The 20,957-nt window shown below is 41.7% G+C and overlaps 1 protein-coding gene across 4 annotated transcripts in view; it reads right to left on the reverse strand.

Annotated features, from left to right (window-relative positions):
* nlgn3a (neuroligin 3a) overlaps nucleotides 1-20,957 on the reverse strand; it is a 177,869-nt gene that overhangs the window by 97,985 nt on the left and 58,927 nt on the right. For 2 of the 4 annotated variants that reach the window (XM_052020864.1, XM_052020863.1), the window contains exon 3: nucleotides 15,479-15,538. The exons of the other annotated variants lie outside the window; for them this stretch is intronic. In XM_052020864.1, the coding sequence (XP_051876824.1) occupies nucleotides 15,479-15,538 (60 nt within the window). The remainder of the gene's footprint in view (nucleotides 1-15,478; nucleotides 15,539-20,957) is intronic. 4 annotated transcript variants of the gene reach the window in all.

A 20,957-nucleotide genomic window follows, 5' to 3' on the forward strand; every position in this document is an offset into this window, starting at 1 on the left:
GCATCCCATTCCTCATGGAACAATTCTCCCAAGCCCTCTCTGAACTCCTTCCAATAAAATAATATTTTTCCTTGAACCAAAATTGTTCCTCGATGTTATCTCACTCTTGCCTTCTAGAGTTGCAGTAAGACTTCTACACTCTTTTACTCCAAATCTCTTCAAATAAGGTTCACTATTTCATTTGCCTTCGCTATTCTTTTCCGCACCTGTGTGCTAGCTATCTGTGTATCATGCACAAGGTCTCCTAAGTTCCCTAGTGCTATAGCTTTTGGAGTTTCTCTCCATTAAATTAAGATAAGATATCTTTATTAGTCACATGTACATCGAAACAAACAGTGAAATGCACCTTTTGCATAGAGTGTTCTGGGGGCAGCCTGCAGGTGTCGCCACGCTTCCAGCGCCAAATAGTACTCTGTTCTTTTGTTCTTCCTTCCAAAGGATCAGCTTCACATATTTACACATTATACTCTACTTGCTAACTTATTGCCCAATCACCTAACCTATCAATATTCCTCTGCAACTTTCCACCTCACCTATTCCACAAATCTGCTTCCTGTAAATTTGCTCCCTTTCTCCAAGTCATTAATATATGTTGTAAATAGTTGCAATCCCAGCACTGGTCACAGATTGCCAACCTGAAAAACTGAATTCCTTACTTCTACTCACAGCTTCCTGCCAGTTAGCCAATCCTCTATTTATGTCAATATTTTATCTCCAACATCATGGGCTCTTGTCTTGTGACTTAACCTTTTATGAGGCACTTTGCTGAACATCTTCTGAAGGCCTAAATACAAATCCCCTCTATCCACTCTGGTTAACACTTCCTCAAAAGACTCTAATAATTTTTTCAAACACACATTCCCCTTCATGAAGTTTGATTGCATTATGATCTTCCAAATGTGTTGCGACTATTTCTAATATTTGTTCAGTAAAACAAGTTAGGCTAATCAGCCTAAAGTTACACACTGCTTGCTTCCTACCTTTTTTGAATAGGATGGAGGATGCAAAATCAGAATACCTTGGGGAGAAGTGGCATATATTCATAAAGGAAAATCATATTTGTCTAATCTATTGGAGTCCTTTGAGGATGTGGCTAGTATAACAGACAAAGGGGAATCAAAGGATGTGGGGTATTTGGGTTTTTAGAAGACTTTTGATAAGATCCCACACAAGAGGTTGATGAACAAGGTGAGAGCTCATGGAATTGGGGGTAATAGATTGATATGGATTGAAAATTATATAAAAGCCAAGTATGGGAATAAATGGATCTTTTTCAGTTTGGCAGGATGTGACAAGTGGAGTACCATTGGGATCAATACATGGGTCCTAGATATTCACAATCTATATCAGCATTTTGGAGAAGGAAGCAAATGTCATATTTATAAGCTTGCCAATGATACAAAACTAGATAGGGTTGTGACTACAGAGGAGAATGTAAAGAGGCTTCAAGGGGAAATACTGTGATTAAGACAGACAGACTTCTGTCATTGAGTCACCACAATCTTTGGTGCATCTTCATTCGAAATGGGTAACGCTGTCTGGCAACACCGGAGGCTTCCAGGGTTTGCTAGCACTGAGGGAGTTGGCAGGTGCAATGTAATGTGAAAAGATGTGAAGTTATCCACTTTGGTGCATAAAACAGAAAAGCAAATGGTGAGAGATTGGGTAATGATGTTCAAAGGGACTTAGGTATGCTTGTACATAAGTCGCTGAAGGCCAACACGCAAAGCCAACCAGACATTTGAAGACACCAAGAGAGGTGCTGGTTGGATTTCTTATTTAATCTGTGTATTAATGGATAAATAAATAACTTCTATGGTGATAACTAGTCCCTAGCCTAGAATTTGTAGCATCCCTGTAAAGGAGCCCTTTGGGTCTCGGCCCACACCGTTCAAGATTCTTGAATGCATAGTACAATTCATCACAAACAACAACAAAATGATCATTGCACACCATTTGACATCATTGTGCATGGTCATTCAGTTCAAAGGTAAATGGGGATGGCCTTCCCAGGAATGCACACATCCCATGAAAGAATAAAAAAATTATATGAGTGCATTACAAGTGCACTGAAAACAGAACTACCAAATTTTAAAGAGATTCTCTCATATAGCACACAAAAATATTGCATGGTGTGATAGAATATCTATGCTCTTGTACTTCTATTAAAGGAGATTCAGCTCCATGTACCACACAACGTCCATCATGTGAGGTGAGTGGTGGTAAAATATATAGTTACAGTGAGAACATTGAGCAGACCGGCATAGCAACCAGTCATCACATTATGTATCAAATTATTACTTCTTATTAATTGCTAGTTTCTGAGATAATTGCAATGTTAGGATCTAATTATCATGAATTAAAACTGATCACTGTAATATTTGTTGTTACATATCTTCTAAATGAAAATAATGTTTCATAGATCACATTGAGAAGATCCAGATCAATTCACTTTGTAGATTAGTTCAGTTTAAGGTATTCATGTAGTAATAGGGAAAAAAACACATTACTCTTGTACTGCAGCTGCTATCCTCAACATGAATTACCTCACTTCTTTACAGTCAATAGCCTCTAGTAAAGTCTCACGCATAGTTCTTGTTTCTCAAGACCCAAGTTATAATGTAAAAGTGTCTCTTTATTACATGAAATGTTCTTTTTGTTGGTACTTGAACTGTAAAAGATTGCCTAAATAGACACTTGTAGCACTGATTCATCTTCCTTGTTTGCTTGCAGAGTGATAAAGCAGAAAGGTTAGCCAGTACTACCAAGGAAGGCATTGGTGTGAGAAAGCAGGAAGCTCAATTTCATTAAACTATTAAGCTTTAAATAACATTAAATGAATTAACACCATTTCCAAGATCAACAGTAAGGAGAAATGTGAGGCAACATGTCCCTCAAGATGAAGAGTAGTTTTACCAGGAGAGAGATGCACATCATCCTTTGCTACAAGAGCCAGTTTTCTGTTTTGTTTATAAGTTATTAGAATTAAGAAAGTACTACCCACAGTCTGTCCAAATGACAGATATATATCTTAGCTCAATGTAGATTTAATCTCAAAAATACAGAAAACAATGGAAATTTTCAAGTATATCTGCATAACTGCTAACTACAGACAGAAGTGTTCCAACATCTCAGATGCAGTGTTAGCTTCTACATATATGGGGTTGGTTTTAAGGCCAGCATTTAGTGCCCAATATTCAGAGGGTGGATTGGTCTTTTCTTAAGAGAGCTGCAATTTGTGTGGTTAAGATGTTACTACCTTACTGTTGGCAAGAAGTTCTAAAATATTAACTCAGCAATGACAAAAATCTGAAGACCTGTATATGTTCTTGTCAAGTTAGCACCATAGAATCATAGAACAATTTCAGAAAAGAGGAAGGCCATTAGGCCCATCTTGTCCACATCTGCTACCAAAGCAGTGTCTGATTTAGAGGGTAACTTGGAGCAACTATTGGTTGCATTATATTAGTCCTACCTTTTGCTCATAGAGGCTGTTAAGTTGCGATTAAAACAATTGCTAGAGGTCGCTGGTTCTGGATCCAGAATCCCCAGCACCAGAGCCAGGAGCTATTATTGTGATCTGAAAAGTTTGTTGCACATAATGCACTCTCTGTTTCCTGACTTAATGTGCCATGACCTGAATTGACATAAGATTGATTTACATAATCTTGGTGGCCACAGGAAGTGTCAGATCTGAAACGGAAGGCAGTTTTCCTTCCAATAAGGACATAACGTACTAGTTGTTTATGTTATATGAACATTTGACAGCTTATATATTTTTTACAAATATAATCGTCGAACTGCCAAAGTGGCATTTGAAGTCACGGTCTTCAGAATTTTAGCTGAGTAACACATTACCCATATATCATCATAAGTTAGGCAGAGCTAAAATAAAGTCAAATGTCCTCAGTCAGCACTTCATTACTTACTGACTTATACTGATTGACTGCTTAAGCTAAGTGACAAAATGCCAGCCTTGGCTTCATGGTAGCACTTCAGCTGAGTCAGGAGGTTAAGGGTTCAAACTTCCCTCTAGAGTACAACACATCCAAGAGAATGCGACAGTGTTGAACAACTACTGAAGGAATACTGCTGTTAGGGTGTGAGGGTGAGGAATCTAACAAAGGTCTTGCATCCAGAAGATGCCAGAGAGCCCAATGCACCACTTGAAGGGCAGCTGGGGATTTCCCCTGCTGTCCTGACCAATGTTATCTCTCAATCAAAATCTGTCAAGTAGATCATTTGGTGATTTATCTAATTGTTGCAAGTAGCACCTTTTCTGTGTGATGTGTTTCACAATATTCCAGTGACAGTGTTGGTTGTAAAGTGCTTAAGGGATTTCAACTGTGAAAGCTGCTAAACATGCAGGATTTGTATAATTTTCAACATTCCCAGAACTTTCTATGCTGCTGCCAGTGGACCTTTTTATTATGCGTGCATTTCCTGATTTCTCCTTTTTTGCACTACTTACTTATTTTGTAATTTATCGTAATTTTTATGTCTTTGTACTGCTGCTGCAAAATAACAAATTTTACGTCCTATAAGTCAGTGATAATAAACCTGATTCTTATTTCTCTAGTTGTGACAGTTCACAGTCTGCTTAATGTAACATGATTCTTTTTAGTCTGAGTTTAGTTACCTCCACTGAGTGGAGATGATTGGCAGCACTGTGAATATTATGATGCCAGACTCACTGCTCTCACACCTGTTGCACCTCAGCTTCTCTTGCAATATTTTGCCCAGCTGGCTTTCTGGCACCATTGTTGAGATCATGCAATGGGGTACGCTGGAACAGACATGTTGTCATCTTCAGAAAGAACAATCTGTGCCACTTGCACTGCATCATCGTCTCTCCTACTGGGCTGTGGTTTGTCAGTCCCAATGATCAGGGAAACAGCAGCTTGTAAGAGAAATGAGATTAAAATTTGGATTAATTGCACAAGTCAGAGCCTCAGTCAAGCCTGCCAGAGCTGCTAATGCAGGTTCCTGTAGGGTGATGCAGCTGCAGCCAATATGGCTCTGAACTTGGGAGAAGGCTGCAAACTGTGCAAATCTGAAGACCCCTATCATGAAGCTCCCAGTTGTTTATGAAAGCCAATGCTGAAACAAATTTAACTATGCCAATTATTTTCATGGCAGTCTGGTTGGAACAATGGCAATGAAAACCAAGGTTGTAGTGACAATAACTACAGCAACTGATGTGGTCAGCAGTTGAGGTTACAGGCTGCAAATCTTTTTGCAGTAAGTAGGACAATTATTTTTGACAGTCTACCTAGAATGGCACAGCCTCCTTATTGCTCCTCTGAGATATGCAGCTATTTATAGGGAGGGAAAGATACCTGGGATCATAACTCCTCTAGATCTAGATCAATGTGCTTCTCCTCCTCTAGCTAGAATGGAATACCTTGAAGGATGTCAGTTTTGAGAAATCTTTGTTGCCTGTGGATTGAGATAATTTCACGGTCATAACAACCATTTATATTCAAGCAACTTGCTAAAAGCCACAATAATCTACCATAAAATTACAACCAAATTGTTCCAAATGATAACAGATCCACATCCCTTTAAACAGTGCTGGAAATGATCATCTCCTAACCCTTCAGTCCCTGATTTGTGGGCGAGTTGAGGAAATAACAACTTCAGCACTGATTGACATGAAAATGATTGAATCATTTGACCACAACTTTAGTATCTTAGTTAGGAATTTGTATGTTTCAGGCAGAATTTCAAACCTCCTGGATCAACATCCATCAGAAAGTTAGAATGGATGGGAGCAGCACTGAATCACCATATTTGCTTTTTCTACATTTGTCTTTGTAACACACCATTTACAGGGATAAAAAGGAGAGGAGCAAGATGAAAATTGGCCATCTAGTCAATTACGACAAAGCTTCAAAAATGTCCACTCACTTTTCAGAACAGTCACTTAACTGACATAATAGCAAAACCAATAACTCAACTCTGTAATATGAGCCTCAATGATTCAGCAGTGATTTGACAAAGCCAGGTTCATTGACATGGATATAAAGTGTCAGTTGGATTCTAAACTGCACCTACAAGATAATTTTTTGGAGCCCCATGGATTAGTAAAATGCTACAGCAAAAGTAAGATAGAACATAGAAGAGTACAGCACAGGAACAGGCCATGTTATCACAAACCAATTAAGCTAGTAATTAAATGCTTAACTAAACTAATCCCTTATGCCTACACTATGTGCATATCCCTCCATTCTCTGCATATTCATGTGCCTATCTAAGAGCCTCTTAAATGCTTCTATTGAATCTATCTCCACTACCACCCTGGCAATGTATTCCAAGCACCCACCACTCTTGGGGTAAAAAAAAACTTGCCCCCAATATTTCCTTTGAACTTACCCCTCTCATCTTAAATGCATGCCCTCTAGTATTAGACATTTCGATCCTGGGAAAAAGATATTGGCTGTCTATTCTATCTGCACCTCTCATAATCTTATAAACTCAGCCTCTGCTGCTCCAGAGAAAACAACCCTAATTTGTTCAACCTCTCCCCACAGCACATGCCCTCCAATCCAGGCAGCATCCTGGTAAACCTCTTCTGTACCCTCTCCTAAGCCTCCACATCCTTCCTATAATGGGGTGACTAGAACTGAATGCAATACTCGAGATGTAGCCTAACTAGAGTCTTGTAAAGCTGTAACATAGCTTCCTGACTCTTGAACTCAGTGCCACAACTAATAAAGGCAAGCATGCCATCAGTCTTCTTTGCCACCCTGTCAATCTGTGCAGCCACTTTCAGGGAGCTATGGACTTGGACCCCTGGATCCCTCTGTACATCAACACAAACAGTGTACTGTCCCTTTACATTTGATCTCCCAAAGTGCAACACCTCACATTTGGCCAGATTAAACTCTATCTGCCATTCCTCTGTCCATATCTGCAACTGATCTATACCCTGCTCTACCCTTTAGCAATCTTCTACACTATCCACAACACCACCAATCTTTGTATCGTCTGCGAACTTACTAACCCACCCATCCTCATTTTCATTCAGGTCATTTACATATATCACAAACAGCAGAGGGCCCAAAATATGGATCCCTCCTGAACACCACTCGTCGTGGACCTCCAGCCAGAATAAGTCCCATTGACCACCACCCTCTGTCTTCTATTGGCAAGCCAATTCTGAATCCAAATGGCCAAGTCACCGTGGATCCCATACATCATCAAGATGGTACAGAAAAAAAGGAAAATTAAGCTGGACAAAGATCGAGGAGTACAAAATAAGTGGCATGGTTTTGAGGATAGAACCTAGGTAACTCAATAGCAAAACAATATTTAGAAGAAGTAGTCAAATAAAAAGGATCAGCTGTGAAAGGGTTGCTGACACACTAAGTGCAAATTGAAGAAGGTTTCTTTGTGAGGTAAAAGGAAAACAACTGTTTCAGAATTCATAATAAAATAGTTCACAAGGTTCCAATGAAGGACATTTCACTCATCTTAGCTCATTATTTCTGCTAAATGGTGTGTTATTGGGTGGCTTGTGTAGTATACCAATCACTGTTTCAGTCAGGGGCTGCTGTTACAACTACATCTGAACCTGAAAGGCTTTGCATGCTATGGTTATAGATATTCCTTCCTCTGCTGTAAAGTGTGTGACACTAGTGTCTGGAACTGGGGTCATATCCAGGGAGGTAAGAGGCAAGAGAGTGTCAGTGATTGGTGGCTCAAATGGAGCCTGTTGGTAGGAAGGTGGATGTTGTGGTGGTGCCAGGCCAGGCATATTGTGCCCAGTCAGAGTGTGGTTGGTGGGGTTCACAAGCTGAAGGTTGGTGGTTTGTGAGGAAGGGGAGGGGGTGGGGAGGCTTAAAAAATGTTGAGTCCATGGGGATTATTAGGGAGTTAGGGCAATCGGGGTCCAGATCTGGGCTGGTGGTATTTATAGGTGTGATTGGTAGGAGGAAAATGTCATTCTTTGGAAGGTGTGGGCTTAAAGGGAAGAGAATGTTAATTGCACATCTCACAGGGGTCGCAACTGGAGTAGCACTTTTAATCCTGGCAGTGCTCAATGACAGAATAATATCACTAAATTCTTGGGCAATTCTTCATAAGGAGTATTGCATAAGGAATGATACCCCTTCATGCACATGTAAAACAAGGATGATTTGCAACTGAAAATGACCAGTCAAATATCTGGAGTGGAGTGATTTGATTCAACAGTGATTCAAATTGTGTTGTGCTCCAGAAAAAAAAATCAAATTTTATATGTGCAGGGCTGATAAATAATACTATTCATCCAAACTTCTAGGTGTCTATGTTTGTCCCACATCAGCATCCTCTCCCATTGTTTCTTACATAATTCCAAGGATTTTGATTCCATGGATCTTTATGGATATGAACATTTGTTTATTTCTTTGTGCAGAACTTTGGAATTTATGTTTTACTAGTTCACCTCCTAATCTATGCTTTACATTGTCCTCTTAATTCTCAGTAGCCTTTTCATGTACAGTACTTTGTAGATAGAGCTTAACTGTACTGAGTGGCAAACAGTGAACAAGTGAAGATCCATTTTTAGTTATATTAAGTTCTTTCTGTATGCTTTGGAAACAAGGAGGAGCCATACACATTCCTAGAAAAAGAAGAAAAGCACTCCTCTGATATCACGGCCATTAAGCTGCAACACAAAGATCGACATCATAAGATATTGAAATTACCATTCAAATGAGGAAACACATTGAACAACTGATCACTCCTGAAGTTGAAATAGCAATGACAGAGAGTTAGGTGTCTAGTAATAAAAATGTGAGTAAATCAGTTTTTAAATCAAAGCATATTATGACACATTATTCACTACTGAAGAGTTAATAATATCATGCATTGTTTTAGAGCCGGTCCAAAAACTCAATAGCCATTGCTATCTCACAGTGACACTGTACATTGGCATTGCCCAAATGACCTTCATAATCTCTAAGGATGGCTTTGGTTTTGCAAACCATGGCTACACTTGCAGCATCTCTCAAGAATAATTCCACTGGGGTTATGAAATTTTTGTAATTGAAACATGAGTGAATCATGGTCAGTTCTTCTTAGGGAAATATTGTAAAACATCTGATGGTGGGCGTTGCAGGTGGGGACAAGAAATTCAGATGACCAACTTTTTCTACCTTCACAGATCAGAGGATATGTTATACATGTCATTCAAAAATCCTTCAAGTCAGACTGGTGCACAAGTGGATTCATCCATGCCCCAGGAAGTCGAATTCAGAATTACTACATCACTTGACAACAACACACAGATGCATGTCTGTCAGATTAGTCACCAAGGTTAACATGCCTGATTTGTCTTTTTAAAGGTTCTTTCTACTGTAATACATTTCTTTCCAGATGAGTAACTAACATTGAAAGAGAAAGCTGCAGATGCTGGAAATCTGAAACCAAAACAGAAAATGCTGGAAACACTCAGAAGATCAAGCAGTATCTGTGGAAAGAGAAACAGAGCTAATGTTTCAGGTCAATGGTCCTATGGCAGACCTGGAAAAGTGAGAAGACAGTTATATTTAATTTGCACAAAGAGGATCAGTGGAAAGAACAGAGGGAATGTCTGTGATAAAATAAACTAAATGCAGATTGAGTGACCATTTGGCAGATCATCTCTGTTTTGTCCGCAAGGGTGATTCTGAACCTCCAATTTTAGTTTTCCATTCCTCTCCCACTCTGATTTCTCAGAGTTTGGTCTCTTACACTGTTCCAAAGAAGCCCAACTTAAGCTCAAGGAACACCATGTTATCTTCCATCTGGTCATATTTCAGCCCTTGGGACTCAATACCGAGTTCAATAATTTCAGGTCACCAGTATTTCTTGTTTGTGTTGGAACTGTTCACCTCTGATGCAAGATCAACCAACTGGAACATTATTTCAAATTTTCTCTCTCTACAGATGCTGCCTGACCTGTTGAGTTTGTCCAGCATTTTCCATTTTTATTTGAGTATGACATGCCAGATACTTAAAATTTAAACCACTTTTCACATCTTAATATCTCTAAGCAGAAAATAAGACCTCGGTTGTCCAAAGCAGAATTGTATATATTGCTCTGAAAAATCAAAATCAGTAAAGCAAATAACATTTCTATCATTACACACCCATCCTGAAAAGATCAGAGGGCTTGACTAAGCAGAACCAAATGATAATCTGCTTATCATCCTGCTTCCTAGGATGAACTAACTATTCACCTATTGTTAGATTCAGTGCTCTGTCCTCTGTCTGTTCTGCAGTAACCTGCAGCTCCTTCCTATCCAGATCCATAACTCTCAGTGTTTGCATGGTTAACTAAGGCTTCACAAAGTCTTTAAAGCAAGTGTGGGATGTGGGATGTTCCGTCTGTGCATCACAGGAGATCCTGTGGCATTGTAGAGGTCAGTGGTGTCTTTCATCATCACTGATAAAGTAGTCAACATGATTGGTTATCCCCAAGTCAGTTTCCTGGCTGACTGTAAGCTGATCGTCTACCTGGATAAGCCTCAGGTTGCTATGCCTGTTCTATCAGATTGACTTCTTAGGTTAGTTTGCTCTGTAAGCAGTGAATCCTCCATGTTGTGTACATTATTGAACTACCATCTCCTCCCACAATCAGAACATAAAATAGCCCACAAAAACTCCTTCATTTGCCTTGCTTTTTACTCTTGCTTTCACTGATTTGTTCATTGTGGCACTAATTCTTTCAAATCATACCATTGCTCCATCCAGTGAGCATTAAATTCTCTGTGCATTTATATGTCAAATTCCTGTGAAAAATTGTTTTCCTAAAACAATTGTTTCCCTTAAAAATGTAGTCATTTATAGAGAAAGTGTCTTTTTATATTTTTTATACAGATTTTATTTGTTTTACTGGCTATCTCTGAAATAAGCATATGAAAACATTTTCTACTATGGATCCAACATCATGTTTTATCAAGGGAATGTGACAAATGACTTTATTAAAATTTGCAAAACCAGCTACTGCTATTATAAATCTTGAATATTAAACATTCTTTTATTAATGTTTCCTTGCAAAGAATCTGTACAACAGGACAGAGGATTATCACTAATCAGCCCTAGACACAAAACCTGAGGAGGAGGTCAAGCTAAACCATAATTTTCATCTGAAACACTTTTTTACATTGCAGTGCTGCTTTCAAGATAGCAGCATAATTCCTGTTCACCTAATGTTAGTCTTTCTTGCATACATTTGCATTTGGTGCTACTCTCTGTCAGACTTCAGGCAGAGGTACAGTTAGGACCCTCATGACAGTTAATAATACTTTTGGGACTCATTACCATCCAAACAAAGTTAGTCAAGCAGTATATACCTTTACGTTCAACTGGCAGTGAGAGAACAGTGCACACGCCAATGAATGCAGTATAACAATTTGAAAGTAGCTTTAGAACACAGCACTCTCCTAGCAAATCCATCCTTAAGGTAAAAATGAGCATGTAACTCTTAGGGATTAATGTGAATGCAGTAACTCGCATGCTGCCAAATGATTCAGATGATTACTTGAAATCAAAGCCAGTTCAGTAAATCTGTGAACAGCCTGATAGCACTAAGACTATAACATTGGAACCCTGCCCAGGAGCTCTGGGTTCCAAATCTCTGCTTTACTGGGAGAATTATAAAAATGTTATGTCTGTTATTATTTTTCTATCTAAGGTTATACAAGTTAAATCTCTGTAATCAAGTGAAATCTGAAAACATGGATTTTCTCCCAGTCTTTGAAAAGCCGAATATTTTGTTTGCAGTCTTAGTCAACAAAGAGCATTCTTCCATCATCCAAAGGCTGGAGGCATGCAGACTGTTGGCTCAGTGAGTTAATTATAGTGGCATTTCACATTGTTAATAACGCCACGTCCCCAGAGACTATTATACACTAGTTTGTGGGAAACAAGGGTTCCATAATGGCAGTTGTTTCCAGTGCTGCCCATTATGGGAATAACTGGTGAATTCTAGACAACGTAATACCTATAATCTACAGCCTCAAAAAATATGGCAAGACAGTGCAGACTTCTGGAAGGAAAACCTATCTTCACGGCAAGTTCAGAACCAACCTATCAAACAATCCTTCCTTGTTTACCTCTTTTAGGTTCCCACACATATATCTATCCACATCAGAAAGGAAATTATCCATAGTCCCCACTCAGTCCAATCTTGACACCGCTGACAAAGGCTGTTCTTTCTTGCAATCCTTTAGATTTCTTTAAGTTATGCACTTTCTTTTGATCTCTTCACTTTAACAGCAAAGTCAAGGTGAAAGTCTCCTTGGTAAAGATGGTAACACAGATTGGTAACTTAGTACCTGCATTGGAACACTGACTAAATGCTCCACTCTCCTTCAATAATTTAGTACTGAGCAAAAGCTGAATATTACCCAGAGAAAAGGCACAGGTGTATCCAATAAAGTGGAAACCTTCAAGATGTGTTGGTTATAATTAATATTCACACAGTCCTTTACACAGTCATTTCAAAGGGATTTTCTTTTAGTATGAAATTATCTACAACTAGTTTGAAAATATTAGTAGTATTCATTTCCATTAACTCTGAAGTTCAGTACAAAGTTGTTGACACTTTGCATGCATTGAATAAGATTACTTAAATATTATCATGTGTTATAATTAACAGGGTATACTTAGACCCATAGACTCTAGTCCAGAAACAGAAACAGACCCTTTGGCCCTACTGGTCCATGCCGACCAAGATTCTCATCTAAGCTAGTCCCATTTGTCTGCATTTGGCCCATATCCTTCTAACCTTTTCCTATCCTTGTACCTGTCCAAGTACCTTTTAAATGTTGTTAATGTACCTGCCTCAACCACTTCCTCTGGCAGCTCAGTCCATATACTGACCACTCTCAGGGTGAAGTAGTTGCCCCTCAGATTCTTATTAAGTATCTCCCCTCTCACATTAAACCTACGTCCTCCAGTTCTTGCTTCCCTGACCCTGGGAAAAAGACTGTGCACATTCACCCTATCTATGCCCCTCATTATTTTATACACCTCTATAAGATCACTCCTTGTTCTACTATGCTCCAATGAACAAAGTCCAAACCTGCTCAACTTCTCTCCATAATTCAGTTCCTCCTCATAAATGTCCTCTGCACTCTTTCTAGCTTAATGGCATTTAACCTATAGCAGAGTGACCAAAACTGAACACAATATTCCAAATGCAGCCTCACCAACATATTGTACAACTGCAACATAACCTCCCAAATTCTATATGCAATACAAACTTCATTCTGCTGCATTCTGTGTCCAATGCAAAACAAAGGTGTTGCATTGGCTGGCTTGTTGCAGATATGAGCATTTCAGTTTGTATCAGTCTAGCTGTCTCTGACCTTGTGTATTTACAATATTGTGTATGCCAAGAAATGGCATTTTCCTAATACCTTTAAAATTGTAAACAACCAATGGAGGCAAATGAACACTGGACAATAGGAAGAAAATAATTAAGCTAGTAATCAAAGGCATTGTTTAACTTATGGGCTTTTAACATGGAATGGACGTTGCCAAGAAAGGGCTTACCAAAGTATTCAAGGGCACAGATGTCTGTCACAATGTTGAAATGAAAGTGGTGGGATAATGAAGGTGGTATTGAGGGTTGTATAAAAGTGTGAATGACATGACAGCCATGTGGGGATTGGTGGTAGAGGTGGGATGGGGGAAAGGGAAACCCATGCAAAATAAACTTTGTCACACACAGAAAGATGAACAGAATGAACTGATCAAACGTGTTAGCTGTGTTAATGAAGCAGAGGTCTAGGAGGACAGGAAGAGATAACACACCATAGTTCCAATATAAAAAATACAGTTCTACAACTGTCTTGAGGCATAAACCAGAATAAAGAAATTTGAGCATGAAATGGAGGCGACTTGGGTACAGGGCTGAGAAATATTTGAGGAAGGTCAGGTTGATCTTTCTGATCAATGGTTGATAATAGTAGCTTCAATGGGAAGGAAGCTGCCTAGGGAAAAAAATGCATCAGTACTGAATATTTCCATTTGTTTCTCTACCTTCCTGAAAAAAAACTGCAGATGCTGGAAATCTGAGAAAATAACAAATAAAAAAATTGCAGGAAGCAGGTCAGGCAGCATCGGTGGAAAAAGAAACAAATGTTTCAGATCCAAGATCCTTTGTCAGAACTGAAATGTTACCTATCTTTCTCTATCCATAATTGCTGCCTGACCTGCTAAGTGTTTCCAGCATATTCTGTTTCCATTTCTTTATTTCCCCTACCTGGTGGAATACACTCTAGTTTTACTTACTAGTGGCACAGATACTAATGGGGGGGAAGTGGGTTATTCTCTGTACTGCAAATGCAACACAGGCCTAAAGGAGGAGCCAAAGAATGACTAAAATTTGGTTCTCGGGCCTTTGACATGAAACTAGCACCCAACACTGTGCTGGCACTTTTTACCAATGGTTTGACAGTTATCTTCAAGGCAAGGTCTGAAGCTGCAAATGATGGATTTGGCTTTCATCTTGGTCTCTGGTAGAAGAGAATAAATGGAAGTAGTCAGGCACAGGCTGGCAGCAACTGCTTGCATTGCAGTTGAGATTGGAGTCACTTCTCTAGTCCTGGTACCTGAGAAGGTAACTGGAAAAGGGGTTTACTCACCTTGTGTTCTGCAGTCTTCAGAGACTGCCCCAGAACCCAAGGTTAGCCATTACAGATTCTGAGAAGCTGGCAAGAGCTCACAGAGTGCAGATTGATTAACCAATTTCAGACCAAATTTCTTAATTAATCTTAAGCACTAATTGGCTTTTCTCCTGAATCAATCTATTTGAGGCTCCATCAAGGTACTGGATATAGGTCCATGAAAATAGAGTCTTAATACCTCTGTGTCATACTTTAGGAAATGTAATCAAATTATCCCCCTGAATTTCTCAATGTGTGTGTAACAGTCCTTGGATCAAGAAAGTCAGAGACTGACGCTTGGAAATGCATCTCCATTTGGTAGCACTAAGCATGCTATGTAGTGGTGCAGTGCTTTCTTCTCTGCCTCTGTAATTCAATCCCCTTGAAAGCACTGGAACAGTGTTTTGGAGGCTGAGTACAACTTACTGCCAGTACTGTAAAGTACATTTAGGACTAATAACTGGGGATGAAGTTCTATGTGTATTTCCATTACTCCATTCATAAAGAGAACACAAATCCACATTTCGACAAATGTCAACCAATACACTGTCACTCTCTCTTGCTCTCTACAGATATTCTGGCTGTTTTCAGTGTGTTCATCGGATCGTCCAAAGGGCTATTCCCCACTACGTAACTGCAGCTATTCAGCTGATAAGGCTGATGAACAAAATGCATGAAATCAGTGTAAAATACATCAAATTTTCATCAAAAGGCACCCATACATGTTGACATTTTCTTGGTGTTTTCATTTGGATAATTGCAGTTTGATGATGATGCTTGCTGCTTGCGTTGACAATGCATGCTCGCTCCTCCCCAGATACCAGGTTTCTACCTACCTCCTTTTCTACATATTTTCTTGTTGGGTTTTCTTGTGCATTCCTTCGATATTCTTTTTACTGTAAAATGAATAAAATACTACAAAATAACATGAGGCTCCATCAAACATAGTGGGAGCATGCAATCACAGCCGTCTGACCCCCTCCTTCACACACGCGCGCACACGCACGCACGCACACACACACACACGCACGCACGCACGCACGCACGCACGCGCACGCTTGCAGACACCTGAGAAACTATTTTTGCAGAAATATTCAACCATCCCAGGGCACAGCTGGTCCATGCTGTTGGAGCTGCCAATCCAGTACCACTCCGACCATAGTGTGGAGAGAATTTAAACTGAGCACCACAACACTACTCCATTACCTCTGCTCTCATGGTGAGATAGATCAAATGTAATAGCATTTTTTTTTAAGAGATTTGGATATAAACTGCCTCAAATAAGGTGACCTCACTTCTCAGATTTTTGCATCCTGGAAGAATAAGGTCCCAATTCTGCCTAGAATTTCCAATGAAGAGACTTATCAGTAATGTGAATCTGACTTTTAACTTTTCCTTACACTAATGACTTGCTATGTATTTACACAATTTCTTGTTTTTAGTTCAGATTTCCACTCTTCAGTGGGTTTTCTTATCTAGTTCCTTGGGGAAGAACAGCAGTGGTTGTTCCTCTCTTTATAAGATAGATGCATTTATCATTTGCTCTGCTCCAAAAGAATGACAACTTTGGAAGTAAGTCATATAGATGAAGCCTTTACAAGTGTCTTTATGAAACTGCTACATTAAAAGACCAAAGCGATTCTTTTTCATCGGCTACACTGTGTGATATTCCCAAATATATAGACTTGCCAATTTTTATGTTCGTGGCAGTGTATGGGGCTAAGTGGTGCAGGACTGTAGCTGTATTACAATCACCTGATCAGTGTTATGCTGCTGATTACATTGCAGAGGAAGATGATGCCTAGAAATCTCAAAATTGATCCTTATCAATTAACTCATCCTTTTCTATATCCTGAGCTAGCCAGAAGCCAAGTCAAGTTCCATGTCATAGATTCAGGATCTACTTTTCTCCCAAACTCAATGACTACTTGCTGAGGTACACTTCCACAGCTGATGGCCATTATCCAAACCCTCTCCCAAGAGCCATTCTTCAACTGTTAGCTTGAACAGGGAGAGAAGAAACTAATTTTGTAAGAGATGTATCATAACAGTTTCCTCTTTCATGTCTGAATAGCCATCAGCCTTAATCAATGGCAAATACTAACTTCAGTTATGCAAGTGCTTTCTATCAGGGATGATCAAGAACTGGATCCTGGCTAATCTTCCTCCTTTTGTGGTTGAACAAATTGAAGGCAATTGTAATGCCCTCATGGCTGTCTCTGTTGTGATAATTACATAGAAATTACAACATGGTAACAGGCTGTTCCATTCCACCAGTCCAGATAAATGTTCACCATCATTCTAGATCACACAACCAGTGAAAAAGCCTGTCCACACCTACTCTCCCCTTCCCTTCTGTGTTTTAAACATCTTTGTTGGATTATTCCATAACTTCCATTGATTAACCAAAAGCAGCGCTGATTTTTCTGCATAGAGCTATGAGCAATTAACTTCATAACTGTAAGGAGGTTCAGGGCTCCAGCACATGTTTGTGGTAATGTACAAGTCCCTGACTTCCTTGCAGCTGTTTAACCTTCCTGCACTGGGAAACCTGCATGCTGAACCTGTACAGATTTAGAGTTCATTTTAATGGGAGAGGAATAGCGAGAAGGGAGAGAGGCAAGTTTAAGATGATTTACAATTAAAAAAAATTAACTTACTTTACAAATCTGATTTGTTTTTTTAATTGTTTCAAATTATTTCATTTTAACATTTTTAAAATTTTTAAAAAAGTAATTGTGTTACTTTTCTGAAGGTTTTGAATATTTGGGAATATCAGCAACATCCACAAATGCCCGAATGGTTTTATCTTTTTCACTGGCTGTTAAGTCTGGGGACATGGCCCAGTTGTCCATCAAAGCACTTCATTCAGTGTGGCTTGTTGAGATCCTACCATGTAATTTACAGCTGAAAGGCCATGTGTTGTACAGGACTTCATCAGCCAGAGTAGACTCAGCTTCGCGGATATAGCTGCTGATTGAAGATCCATACAAGGGCAGACCTAGTGGCTAGAGGAGTAGCAAGAAAAAGTTACTCCCACTGCCAGAAAAGTTTGGTTGAATATGCACCTCTTGCAACCTTATTTTCATTTAGAAGTTTGGGAAAAAATTACTCCTGCTGCTGTAATCAAGTCACTGATCCACACATTGAACAGAGGTGATCACTGCTACCCACTTCCAATCTTATGGAAAAACTGTCTTTAACTGGTTCTTTCTATTTCTTCCTTATTAACAAGATTTAATCCAATAGTATACCCTTTCCCTAATTCCATACTCCTCAAACCATTGAAGTATAATTGTTAGATTGATGATGCTTATTTGAGTCTAGTTGTTGTTGTAGCGACTCACCGTCCGAGCAGGCGAACTGGCTCGGTGGTCGGGGCGCGTGTCGTCACAACGGCGAGGCCCAAGATGGCGCTGGGCCTTTGTCTTCCCCGAGTGACGGGGAGAACCCGCGCGCGTGAAAAGTTGATGACGTAGCGCGTACGTCATTTCTGAGTTTGGAGGGTGGGAACCGCGCTCCTTAAAAGGCCCCCGGATGGTGTCAAAATAAATCAGTCTTGTTCAACAGTTCACAGGCTCATGTCTTTATTTACGCATCGCAGTAGCAGCCACTACATTGGTGACCCCAATGGTCCAAATGGATTTTGGACCCACACAATGACCGACAATGCAGTGGCACTCAAGCTGCCCACCTTTTGGACGCTTCGGCCCTGCGTGTGGTTCGACCAGGCCGAAGCCCAGTTTCAACAGCGGCAGATCACCTCCAACTCCACACAGTACTACCATGTGGCCAGCTTTCTGGACCGGGAGACAGCCGCCCAGGTCGGAGACTTCAACCAATCTCCTCCAGAGGAAGATAAGTACCCGGCCTTCAAGGCCCTTCTCCTTCGGACCTTCGGCCTCTCCCGTCACCAGCGCGCCGCCCGCCTGCTTCACCTGGATGGCCTGGGGGACAGATCTCCATCGGCCCTGATGAACGAGATGCTGGCTTTGGCTGAGGGACACAAGCCCCACCTGATGTTCGAGCAGGCCTTCTTCGAGCAGCTGCCCGATGACATTCACCTGTTGCTGGCCGACGCCGACTTCAGCAACCCACGTGATGTAGCCGCCTGGGCAGATATCCTGTGGAAGGCCAAACGCGAGCGCAGTTCATCTGTCGGCCAAATCGCCAGACTGCGTGCGCAACGCCTACCTAAACCAGTCCCAGCAGCTGAGAGTCCACACCCTAGAAACACAGATGACGACGCTGATGACCAGCTGTGTTTCTATCATCAGAGGTGGGGCGCGGAGGCCCGTCGATGCCACCCACCCTGCAAGTTTCAGGGAAACGCCAGGGCCAGCCGCCACTGATGGCTACGGCGGCTGGCCACCAATACAGCCTCCTATTCGTTTGGGAAAAGCAGCCTGGCCATCGCTTCCTCGTCTATACAGGAGCAGAGATCAGTGTTTTGCCCCTGACCAGCCGCGACACTCGCAGCAGGCAACAGGGACCCGCCCTCAAAGCCGCAAACGGCATGATGATTCGAACTTTCGGTACCTGTACGATCCAATTACAATTCGACGACAGCCATTTTACCTGAACTTTACCCTTGCTGCCGTCACCCAGCCGCTCCTGGGAGCCAATTTCCTCCGGGCCCACAACCTGTTAGTTGACCCACGAGGGAAACGGCTAGTGCACTCCAGAACTCTCTAGACTTACTCCTTGGGAGAATCCAGCCTACCAGCCCCGAGCCCAGACTCCATTTCCCTGTCTGGCAATGAGTTCACCAAGCTCCTAGCCGAGTTCCCATTGGTCCTGGCACCTCAGTTCACAAATTCGATGCCCAAACACGGGGTGCCACAACAGGGCCACCCCTTCATGCTCGAGCACAATGACTCCCTCCCGACAAGCTCTGCCTGGTCAAGGAGGAGTTCTGCCGCATGGAGGAGCTAGGGATCATTCACAAGTCAGACAACCCCTGGGCCTCCTCCCTGCACATGGTCCCCAAAGCCATCGGCGAGTGGAGGCCCTGTGGTGACTACCGCAGGTTAAACGACACCACCACCCCAGACCGCTGCCCCGTCCCTCATATCCAGGACTTCACGGCAAATCTACATGGGGCCCACATCTTCTCCAAGGTGGACCTCGTCCGGGGATACCACCAAATCCCGGTCCGCCCTGACGACGTCCCCAAAACTGTGATCATCACTCCGTTTGGCCTCTTCGAATTCCTTCGAATGCCGTTTGGCCTTAAGAACGCCGTGCAGACCTTCCAGTGGCTGATGGACGCGGTAGGCCGAGACCTGGACTTGGTGTTCATTTATTTAGATGACATTTTGATCGCCACCCGTAACTGCCAAGAACACCTTTTCCACCTTCACCAACTGTACCCCCGCCTCAGTGATTTCGGCCTCACTATCAACCCGGCCAAGTGCCAATTCGGACTCGACTCTATTGATTTTCTCGGCCACAGAATCACCATCGAGGGAGCAGCACCTCTACCTGCCAAGGTAGACGCTATCCGCCATTTTGCCCGTCCCAACACTGTCAAAGGCCTGCAGGAGTTCGTTGGCATGGTCAACTTTTACCATAGGTTCATCGCTGCAGCAGGCCGTATCATGCGCCCTTTGTTCTCGCCGATGGCTGGCAAGGGCAAAGACATCACCTGGAACGACGAGGCCGCGGTTGCCTTCACTAAGGCCAAACAAGCCCTAGCAGACGCCGCGATGCTGGTACACTCCAGGACAGACGTCCCAACCGCCATCATGGTGGACGCATCCAGCACTGCGGTCGGTGAGGTACTAGAACAACTAATTGAAGGCCATTGGCAACCCTTGCCGTTTTTCAGCAGGCACCTTAGACCACCTGAACTTAAATACAGCGCCTTTGATCGAGAACTACTAGTGCTGTACCTGGCGATCAGACATTTTCGGTAGTTTTTAGAAGGCAGACCTTTCACCGCTTTCACTAATCACAAGCCATTGTCTTTCGCCTTCTCTAAGATCTCCGATCCCTGGTGAGCCCGCCAGCAGCGACATTTGTCCTACATTTCTGAGTTCAGAACAGATGTCCAACATGTCTCCGGAAAGGACAATGCCGTTGCTGACGTGCTCTCCAGACCGACCATCCACAGCTTGTCCCTGGGTGTAGACTACGCGGCCCTGGCTGACGCACAGCAAGCCAACGACGAGTTGCCCAGTTACAGAACTGCAGTTTCAGGCCTGCAGCTCCAAGATTTCATAGTCAGCCCAGATCAACAGACCCTCCTGTGCGATGTTGCAACAGGTCAGCCCCGCCCGATAGTCCCTGCAGCCTGGCGGAAACGCGTTTCGA

Source organism: Pristis pectinata, chromosome 8 (assembly GCF_009764475.1).
Source record: "Pristis pectinata isolate sPriPec2 chromosome 8, sPriPec2.1.pri, whole genome shotgun sequence".
NCBI lineage: Eukaryota > Metazoa > Chordata > Chondrichthyes > Rhinopristiformes > Pristidae > Pristis > Pristis pectinata.